At 41.0% G+C, this 10,794-nt stretch overlaps 1 protein-coding gene across 5 annotated transcripts in view; it reads right to left on the bottom strand.

The window, feature by feature from the left end:
• Nucleotides 1-139: 139 nt before the first annotated feature.
• The window catches only part of mutyh (mutY DNA glycosylase), a 26,989-nt gene continuing 16,334 nt past the window's right edge, over nucleotides 140-10,794 (bottom strand). For 3 of the 5 annotated variants that reach the window (XM_026159123.1, XM_026159122.1, XM_026159126.1), the window contains 15 exons: nucleotides 4,702-4,799; nucleotides 4,183-4,313; nucleotides 3,954-3,993; nucleotides 3,805-3,878; nucleotides 3,672-3,713; nucleotides 3,512-3,583; nucleotides 3,297-3,410; nucleotides 3,108-3,205; nucleotides 2,888-3,032; nucleotides 2,698-2,785; nucleotides 2,441-2,623; nucleotides 2,047-2,192; nucleotides 1,807-1,956; nucleotides 689-739; nucleotides 140-608 (listed from right to left, as the gene is read on the bottom strand). In XM_026159123.1, the coding sequence (XP_026014908.1) occupies nucleotides 465-608; nucleotides 689-739; nucleotides 1,807-1,956; nucleotides 2,047-2,192; nucleotides 2,441-2,623; nucleotides 2,698-2,785; nucleotides 2,888-3,032; nucleotides 3,108-3,205; nucleotides 3,297-3,410; nucleotides 3,512-3,583; nucleotides 3,672-3,713; nucleotides 3,805-3,878; nucleotides 3,954-3,993; nucleotides 4,183-4,313; nucleotides 4,702-4,786 (1,563 nt within the window). In that variant the 5' untranslated portion in view covers nucleotides 4,787-4,799 and the 3' untranslated portion in view covers nucleotides 140-464. Of the gene's footprint in view, nucleotides 609-688; nucleotides 740-1,806; nucleotides 1,957-2,046; nucleotides 2,193-2,440; nucleotides 2,624-2,697; nucleotides 2,786-2,887; nucleotides 3,033-3,107; nucleotides 3,206-3,296; nucleotides 3,411-3,511; nucleotides 3,584-3,671; nucleotides 3,714-3,804; nucleotides 3,879-3,953; nucleotides 3,994-4,182; nucleotides 4,314-4,701; nucleotides 4,991-5,446; nucleotides 5,571-5,831; nucleotides 5,870-5,964; nucleotides 6,136-10,794 lie in introns of those variants that run through there. The other 2 variants (XM_026159125.1, XM_026159121.1) reach the window with 2 other exon arrangements.

Below are 10,794 nucleotides of genomic sequence, written 5' to 3'. Positions count from 1 at the left end.
TGCAGACAGTCAGACGAGGTCATTTCAATACAAATGAATCCTTCAGAATGTAAAATGGTCATTATTGTAAAAAGATACTTCAATCTTTATCTTGATTTGGCCTTACAGATGTTGGACATTCAACTCACACGTCACCAGCTCAAGTGAAGACTAGAGCTTATCTTTTATTTACACTTCTTTCCCATGTTACAACTTTATTGTGGCAACAAACATGACAATTATGAAACATACTAAGTGTAAAACACGTCGTCGGCTCACATGAAATTACTTAAAATCCTGCAGTTGGTTTACAATGAGACAGAAATCAGTCGTTAAAAAATAATAACATAAAATAAAAATCAAAAAAAAAATCACACAATACAATTTTAATCAAAAATGGATTGCTATATTAATAGCTTAAAGTGGAAACCGCAGTGATGGCGATATTTAGGTACATGCATGTGGAAAGGCACTTTTCAGGGACACTAACAACATTCCTCTTTCACAGTCTTGAAGAAGGAACTGAGGGAGAGCTGTCTGCCGCTGCTCGCTGCACTGAGTTTGTTCTTTTTAGAGCTCTGCGGCTTCTTGTTATCCATTATTCCCGAGTCCTTTTGCCTTTTTCCATCCTAAGACGAGCAGAGACAAACAGTTACGGTAGGATTACATAATAAATTATCTGAGCAGTTTTACAAATGTCGAGGCTCACCTTTGTGTTTTTTTCCTTCAGACTGTCCACAGAATCATAAAGCTTCACAATCTGCAGGAGATTTAATGTTGATGTTTCACACAGACCACACAAGCACAATTAGATGCTTTTTTAAATACGTTACAGAAACGTGAGACAATCTTGACGACATTTTACACATGTATGTGTATTTTCTGTGACATTACTGGGGGACTATTTGTTTATGGCTTTACATTCAGTTTTATTCGATCAGCCTTTGACCCAAAACATTTGTGTGTAGTAGCAGAACAAAGCAGGAAACGTTCTTTATCTGACTCCACCAGTAAAAAAACCTGATTTAAACTTGTCTGACTTCCCCTTTGAACATCTGCACTGAACCATGGAGCTCAAAACTGCAGTAAGAACGCCGCATGTGTCAAACTGACTTTCATGTTGAGGCTTTTCACAGAGATGAGCCAATAAAAGCTTTTTAATGAAGAGTGCATTTTTGTGGATAATCACAGGATGTGCTTTGTGAATTAATCCCCGAGTGTCAGACTGTCAGAGCAGAGAGGAGGAACCCCTGAACTGTGGCTCGTGTCATCATGTACCAGCACACAGCAAATTGAAAACACACCAACACAATCTTCTTCTCCCACCCTCTGTTCTACTCAGATTTATCTGCTTGGCTCTTCTTTTCTTGTATTTTTTTTTTGTTTGTTTGTTTTTTTTGGGGGGGGGGCGTTCTTGCTTTTTTGTTTGGGGTTTTGTAATCAATGAAGTCACGGAAAGTTGTGACCGAACCGCAGCTTTTGTTCTTGTACCACCAAGCAGTACCTCAGTGTGTGGGTTGCCAGTATTAAGGGAAGCTACACACTGCGACTTAGGTTCTGTTTAGCTACTTTGTTTTTGCCTTTTATGAAAAGGTTTGTGGTCAATGTTAAGGATCAGCAGGTGATGATCTGAATCTGTTTGCATAGTGAAAATGAACTTTGACAGCACGAGCCACTGCAGCCCCGTTTTCACTATATCCAATATATATTTGGAAAGGTAAAGGCAGGTTGTTATAGCATGCTTTCTCTAAGTGACAATCAAGTGCACTCTTATTGCTACACAGACAGAATTCACTCAGACAAGTGCATAAAAAAACAACCACAAACCTTTTTCAGTCCTGTGGACACAGCAGCTCCCTGTAGAGTAGATCTAGTGAGCCACTGTGTGTTTTCAGTCTCTGTGTGTGTGTCCCTCTCCTTTAAACACACACTGTAAACCACATAAGTCTGGTGGATGTGGGAGAAGATGTGGACCACCTGCAAACAGCCAACCAGTGCAGCAGAGTTACACAAACAGCTTATTTCCTATTAAAGGCAGATGACAGAGGGTCTAAATATCCAGCTTACCTCTCCCACATACTGGAACAGGTTTTCAGTTAAATGCGTTCCCAGTATTCTGCTGATTTCCTCGCAGAGCGCCCCCTTCTGTTTCTTCTCAGAGTTTTCAACCTCAAGCAGAAGACTTGGAAACTCCCACAAGCCTGCCAACAAACCTGCAGCCCACCCAGACAGATTTACTTACTTTTACCGTTTTTCTTATGTGTGTCCGAATCAAGCTGCACAATGACTGAGACATCCACCAAAATTATAGCCTGCATCCAGACCAATGCATCACTCCTAACACTAACAGTTTTCTCAGTGATTCAAGCAGTCTGATTCAGTCTCGTTATCAGGATACAATTGTGCACATTCTGAATCCAACGCTTGACCAGCACAAGCTGATGTTGCAATCAGTGCTAACCTTTGCTTGGCCTCTGTGTGAGCAGGAACCTTTCTTCCCCGTCATCTCCAGGCCTCTTCACCACACAGGTAAGAGTTCGCTCCACCCGGGGGGGCTTCTTCGACGGCTTTCTGGGGAAGTTCTGAACACCCAGCTCATCATCCCAGGGCTCCGAGGGACACAGGGGACATGTTACACTGTTCGCTTCACATATAGAAAGATACTTTAATTTCAGGACTATACAGACATCTGAGAGGTCTGAAGGGGAGGAGACTTACTGCAGTCTTCTATGTCAGGCAGCTCTGAAGTCTTTGTACCCAGCTTCCCCAAAAGCTTCTTAGAGTTTTGCTCTTGTTTGACAAGAACCTGTGCAGACACACAACATGCCTCATGCCATTAACTGGAGAGAATCTTTTCTAATCTGTGTTAGCATTATCGGTACCAGTTGCAATTTGAAATCATCCCAACCTTGTGATAAGAGTGGCAGTGAGACTGCACGGGGCACTGACTGCACAGGGGCCCTTTAGGGGTGCAGACTCGTGCTCCCAGCTCCATCATGGCCTGGTTAAAGTCTCCAGGTCTCTCAGGATCCACCAGCAAATTGACCAGATCCCTTAAACACAAGAGAAATAAAAACATTCAAAAGCTTTCCGTTTATATATTATTTTGGTTTGGAGGTGAATCTCACCAAAGTGCCTCTGTCACTGCTGGACTTGTGCTGTCAGCTCCAATCGCCCTCAGGCGACACAGCACCCGAATGACATTACCGTCCACAGCTCCGGTAACCTACACAAGAGAGATCACATCACTATGAGTGATTAATAAGAGAGTACCTAAGACTTTGCTCTGCTGCAGATATCCATGTCTAATGACCCACCAGCCCCTGTGCAATAGAGCCTATAGCTGCAGCAGTGTAGCGTCCCACTCCAGGCAGCTGTTTGAGCAGGCTCTCAACCGTCTGAGGCATCTGTCCCTTTAGCTCTGACACCACCTAAAGGAACATATAATGAACACCCAAACACAGAAGGTGTGAGACTTCTCTGCAGACAGACTGTTTAGAAGTGTTAGATAAAGGGAAGAACACAATCAGACCTTCTGCGCTCCTTCATGCAGCCTTCTTCCACGGGAGTAGTAGCCCAGCCCTGCCCACATCTGATTCACCTCCTACCAATCAACACAATCAGTACATCCAAATTAAAAACATCAGCATTTTAAAATCATTGTATGTGCATTTGCTGCTTTAAGGCATCACCTCTAGAGTGGCAGCTGCAAGCTCCTGGACTGTGGGCCACCTCTGCAGCATAATAAATAGAAGCTTTAAGTTACACACAGTGAAATCAGTGTCACAAGAAGTCCAGTGCACAAGAAAGCTACACGATGCACACCTTCATCCACTTGTTGTAATAGTCTTTTACTGTGGCAACCTGAGTCTGCTGCAGCATTATTTCTGAAACCCATACTGAAAAAAGCACATCACTTTAAGCAGCAGTTAAAGATGTGTACATTTGTCAAGAATGCACCCAACTCTTCTCACCTCCATATGTCCTGATGTTGATGTCTGACTCTGTTATAGCCTGTAGAAAGTAAAGAAAGGCAAAGCTACAAATTTCCTCTGAGAAAAAAAACTAAAAATACGACAGAAACCACCAGAACACTGACATGGCTGAAACGTTAACTTTGAACCAAACTTATTTCTATATCACATGTTACATTAATGTATATTAATGATGACAACGAAGTAGTATAATATAGTTTCTTTTCACCAGAGTCCTCCATGGCAGCTCTCTCTTCTCCTTGTTGTACCAGTTAAGGAGTTGAGAGCGAAAGCGGACGACATCAGCAGGATCAGGGAAAGTGTGGTGCGGAGATGGTGAGGAAGCATCTGTGGTTTCCTCTGGAAGACCAAAAACACAATTCTCACTCAGACTAAAGAAATCTCACTGAAATCATATCTGCCTATTATGCCGTTATTAAACGTTTCTATTGTATACTATAATAAATATGATTATTAGATTGAAACAAGTCCCATCAGACATTCATGCCATTTCTTGCAGCAGTATCAAACTTTACCCAACACGAGCCTGCAGGACCCGGTTTGGCTGTGCACGCATCTGTACTGCTGTAAATTCTGAAGCTGCTAAAACATTCTGGCACTGCTTAAACAGTTTAGCATCATTTTTAGCATCAGGGAAAGCGATGTGTTTACTTTCAAGTATGCAATGAAAGCTGAAATGTAGATCTCTCTACGACGCGCAGATATTAAGTAACAGCAGCATGGTTACCTTGTTTCACTGCTGTCTTTGACTTCTTCCGCTTCGGTAATGCGCTTTCTACCACCTCCACTGCGGCTCGCTTGCCTTTCTGCATCGCTGAACGTAACCTGCTCATAATCAGAAATAATATAAAGCAACCGATTGTGTTTCTGTCCGCACAGCAGGACCAGACACGTTTGCTTCATGCATTCATTTCTGGCTCCCGCCACGTTAAGGAGCGACGGTCCCGGCTCATCCAATTAGCTGTGAGGAAATCCGTTACGTATGCTAACGTCAACTCCGGTGGGCGGGTCAAAATAAGACCAGTCATTTCTTTATATTTTGCTAGAAAAAAAATGAACGATTTATTGAAAAATAGGCAAACATACATGGAAATACAGCATATAAGTCAAAAACAGAGTCTTTAACAGCCTCCTTGTCATTTATTTAAGTAGCCTTCAGGAATAGTTTTCCAGGTTGCTTGAGCGAAATGCAAAGCTCTTCTCTGGATATTGGCTCCCTTTCTGATCTGTGTCGAGATGATCCCACATTGCTTCAATAACATTAAAGTACAGTCTCTGAACCTGCAGCCAATCCACGATTTAGACAACCCTACTGTGTGTCTTTTGGCTGTGTTTGGAACCATTTTCATGTTGAAAAATGAAGCAGCTGCAAATCCGATTCTTTCCAGATGGCATCACCACAGCCCTACCCAAGGAGCTGCAGGTGTCCTTCTATACACACTGTGTTGAATCTGTACTGACATATTGCATACCAGTGTGGGCTGCCAGCTGTCCAGCACTCCAGAAGGTCATCAACACGACACAGAAGATCATCACCTGGTTGAGCCGTTACCCTCAGGTAGATGGTACAGGACAATTAAAGCTAAAATGAGCAGACTGAAAAACAGCACATATCCTAGGATGTTGCAATAATAAATAACAAACAACAAATGAACAGTGTTATGCCCCCTTTGACTCAAACACACACAAACAGCAAACACACACACACACACGCAGCAGGTAATAATCAAAAGAGTTGCCGAGAGCCAAGGACCACTCATGAAGTGCTACAGAAACACCTGGAATAAGCAGGTACAACTGTTTCAAAGAAAACTATAAGTAGTGCTGTCAACCACCATGGCCTGTATGCACACTCACCACATACGACTCCATTGCTTAAGCATGTGTAAGGTTTGCTGAAAAACATTTAGACAACCCTGTGAAATACTGGAAGGATATAGTCTGGTCAGATGAGACTAAAACTGAACTCTTTGGATGCTGTAATACACACCATGTTTGGAGGTCAAAAGGCGCTGCATATGTCTCCAAAAACACCTTAACAACAGTTCACATCATGGTGTGTGGCTTTTTCCAGCATACGTTACTGGCACGCTTCATATTATTGAAGGAAGAATGAATGGAAAAATGCACCGAGACATTCTTGATAAAAATCTGCTGCCATCTACAAGGATGATAAAGATGAAATGTTTCAGCAAGACAGTAACCACAAACACACAACCAAAGAAACTCACACTTGGTTTCAGAGAAGGAAAATAAAACTGCTCGAATGGCCCAGCAGTCACCTGACCTGAATCTACTTGAAGATCTACGGAAAGAACTAAAGTTCATAGAAGGGACACAAAGAATCTGTTGAGGATTCCACGTCGATAGCAACTTTAAAAATATGCTTAGAAATTGGTGAAGTGTTTAATTGGTGTGTGTGTGAGAGAGAGAGTTTACTTGTGTGAAAATTGGGGCCTTCTATCAGCTCACACACCAGTCAATTGAGTACTCCTCTCCCTTTGGGGACCAAAACACCGTCCCCAAGTAGATTTCAGAATCAGAATCAGAATACTTTATTGATCCATAGGGGAAATTATTTTATAGTGCTCCATTATAAACAAATATTAACAGGGACAGACAATACACTAAGAATAGCCCAATATATACAGGCATATATACATAAAAGTCACTTATTAATAAATAGCTGATAATGTTACCTCTAATACCTCTAATAATGTTCAGCATGCTCTAAAACATGTTTTAATCCAAAAACCTTCCCTGTCCCCAAAAGTGACATTCTTCTGATATTTTATGTATGTGTATGATGTCTCCCTCACAAACTTTCTCTACCTGTGTATAACTCTATGTTGCCCCTAGTGGAAGAGTATGAAATTGTAAAGATTTGTATGAATAGTTTTATATAAATTAACATTTTTTTTCTTGACTAATCAATAGAAGTCAGTACATTATTTGTTAGCAAGTAGTTGAAAATTGGAAATTTGCTTTTTTCCCTTAACCACAAATACTTGAGTTATGATAACTATGTGACACTTTATAGCTGTATTGATAAAAAGAAAAAAAGCCCATGTAAAGTAAACTGAGATTACAGCGCGTTTATGCTGAAGACACACACTTAGATGTCCTCTCTTTCAAATCCTTCTGTGCTGCCCCTGATTTTAAGTATAAAGACTGCAGCTGCTTTCTTATAGCATATATCTTAGAGTCATCTGATAGAGTAGCTGTCACGGACCCGCTTCCTGGGACTCGGGGTCTGTGAGCAGTGTGGACCTTTATTATTATTATTATTGTATTGGATGTATGTTTGCTGCACTGTGCTCTTGTGTTCCATGCTGGTGGGTGTGTGTGTGTGTGTGTGTGTGTGTGTGTCTGTCTGTCTGCGGGTGTGGCTGGACAGCCACCTGCAGGCCTGATGGGCGTGGCTGACCAGCTGCTGGTCACGCCTAGGTTCTCACACACCTGCTTCTGATCAAGCTCGTCGGGGGAGCTACTTAACAGAGCGATGGAGCTTCCTCCGGCGCAGGATTGTTGAATTAGATGCCATGGCAGTGTTTAAAGTGCTGTTAAGTGTATGCCTGCTGGAGTTGTTGCCGTAACGACTGCGTCTGATGTTTTTTTCCCCTCAGGAGGAGAGCGGAGCACAGGACAGCAGGACGCACGGGGTGTGCGTAGGCACGGGAGCAGAGAGCACGAAATACCAGCACTTAGGAGAAGGCACAACACAGGAGTTGAGGGAGCACATTGGAGATTTATTGTGTGGTGTACATTACCCCACTGTAAATAAACGCACTGTTCATTGTCCAGCGTTTGGGACCTTTCTCCAACATCCCCACGGCTTGCCCTGGCAGACCGTGACAGTAGCAGCTTTAGAGCCAGTTATTAGCAAAATTCAACAAGTTGGTAATGAAGGCTGACACTGTTTTAGGTAGTTCTCTGAAACCTCTAGACAACTGTGCAAAGACGTAGAATTTGGCTAATCAGTAGGAGGACTTATACTTCATATTTCAGCTGGTACTTGATTTTAGTGTTTTTCTCCCCAGAAAGTTAAAGTGTGTTGTGCAGAAAAAGGATTGTAGTGAGATTTATTTTTTAAATCTGAGTGGAAGAGAAATCCAAAAATCTTTAAATGAATGAAACTAAATTAATTTCAAAAATAAATGACAGCACTAGACCCCTGTCTATGTAGCAGTACTCTGTACCTCTTGAGGTTCAAACTGCACAACCCTCACTAATAATACAACTATGATGTAATTATTTTGTTTGATTATACATACACATCTGCATTTGATTTTTTTTTTTTTAATGGTATGGCAAAAAACATCCCCAGGCCATACATTACAAATGGAAACTCTCACAATCAGCGTGGCTATAAGGCTTAGGAGGCCACCTCTGCTTTGGCATTATGCCCTGGAAAAACACTTGAAGGTAAAACGAAAAAACAAACAAACACAAAAAATCTTACTGTTGCAAAACATCCTAATGGCAATCTTTATTGCTACCAGTTAGTGCCATTTAAGCTATAATCCAGAAGTGGAATTGACCTTTACGTACATGTTCAAAGCGGAACTTTTTGATGTCATTGTGCACATCATGTTTGAAGAAAGACTGGTTCTGCATATCACCCCAAAAAACAAAATGCAAAAAAGCTTTGTATGCCCAAAGCGAGAGCTGTGTCTGCGTTCTTGGCACAATGCGGTGCTTGTTCCCAGGGCAGGTTAAGCTATGCCTGGGCTGGCCCTTGTCACCAATTCTGTTTGTGGTTTTTATGGATGAAATTGTGTCTAGTTTGTGATGCTTCTTTACAAGTGATGGTAGGATGTAGCAGGAGTTGGAGGTCGGATTCCACAGTAATGTGGAGGTATCACTGTTATGATAAAGAAACAACTGAGCCAAAAGGCAAAGCTCTCAATTTACAAAGGTGTCTATGTTCTGTCCCTACAACATGTTATCACTCCTAACTCTTCAAATATGGACTCTTGGTCAGGGTCCCTCTGCTTCACTTATCAACACGCCGGGTACTCCTCTCGCGTCATGAATTAACTTGCAGGGTACTCTTATTGTATACTATAGAGCACCCTAAACGTTGGTAATTGATGACAAGAGCCTGCTGCAGAAGAGCCTGTTGTCCCTATATTTATATATTTCTGAAATCACATTGTAGTGACGTATACTGAACACAAAAAATTATATAATGTAAACAACTACCTGAGAGAAACAGCAGATAAATTAATTATAGGCTATTACTTTTGTATCAGTTGTTGCATTGATGGAGGGAGTGATGTATGCTGGAAGTAGGAGTTTTTTTGTTTTTTGTTTTTTTTTCCTCAGATATTTTTATTAAAGTTTCTGCATCCATTTTTACAAAAGACAAATTGAACAAATGCCGTTTTCTTTTTGAAGAACATAAAACAATATGAAACATACACTCCCACCTCATAATTATAGGAGTACCAGTGGGTGTACAAAAAGAAAAAAGAAAGGGTCCAATCTAATAATACGAGTAGCAAACCCTGGAGTACAAGATAACAGTTCCTGAGTGTACAAGAGAGATGTGGAGAGTTTCAAAGCCCACACCCCCACACAGACACAGAAAAAACAAAACACACAAACCAAGAAAAAACAAAAAAACAAAAAAACAAAACACAAAACACAAACATAATGAGTGGTCAGCTTAGTTGTAGAGATAAGTCAATTCTGTAAGAGAAAAGAAATATGTATAAAGTAGGTAGTAAATGCCATCATAGCAGGCACACAGAGTCATATACTTAAACTTAACATCTTACTTAAACATAATCTGACCTGGCTAACAAAAGCAAGGCAGTTATTTGTATAGCACATTCAAAAACAGGTGTCAAGGCTTCAGAGCATTGAAAACAATAAAAAGCATGTTTAATATAAAAAAACAACAAACTAACTAACTAATTACAACAACTAAAACAAACAAACAAACAAAACAAACACAAAACAGTATATAAAATCAAAACAGATAAAATCAGAACAATAGATAAAATCAGTAGTTAGTGTAAGTTTTGAAATTTAAGCTTAAAAGTGTGGATTTGGTGCTTTATTCAAATGCAGCTGAGAACAGGTGAGTCTTCAACCTGGATTTAAATAAACTGAGTGTTTCAGCTGATCTGAGGCTTTCTGGGAGTTTGTTCCAGATATAAGGAGCATAAAAGCTGAATGCAGCTTCTCCGTGTCTGGTTCTGACTCTGGGAACTGATAAAAGACCGGATCCAGATGACCTGAGGGATCTGGATGGTTCATACTGGGTCAGGAGGTCACTGATGTATTTTGGTCCTAAACCATTCAGAGCTTTATAGACCAGCATCAGAACTTTAAAGTCTATCCTCTGACGGACAGGCAGCCAGTGTAAGGACCTCAGAGCTGGACTGATGTGGTCCACTTTTTTGGTCTTAGTGAGGACTCGAGCAGCAGAGTTCTGAATGAGCTGCAGTTGTCTGACTGATTTTTTAGGTAGACCTGTAAAGATGCTGTTACAGTAATCAAGCCTACTAAAGATGAATGCATGGACTAGTTTTTCCAGGTCCTGTTGAGACATCAGATCTTTTATCCTTGATATATTCTTGAGGTGATAGTAAGCTGACTTTGTTATTGTCTTAATGTGTTTTTCTAAGTTTAGGTCTGCATCCATCACTACACCCAAATTTCTCGCCTGGTTTGTGGTTTTTAGATGTATAGATTGAAGTTCTCTGGTGACCTGTAATCGTTTTTCTTTGGCGCCAAAGACTATTACCTCAGTTTTGTTTAGCTGGAGAAAATTTTGGCACAACCAGTCATTGATTTCCTCAATGCATTT

Source organism: Astatotilapia calliptera, chromosome 23 (assembly GCF_900246225.1).
Source record: "Astatotilapia calliptera chromosome 23, fAstCal1.2, whole genome shotgun sequence".
Lineage (NCBI taxonomy): Eukaryota > Metazoa > Chordata > Actinopteri > Cichliformes > Cichlidae > Astatotilapia > Astatotilapia calliptera.
This window is presented reverse-complemented; position numbering and strand designations above follow the sequence as displayed.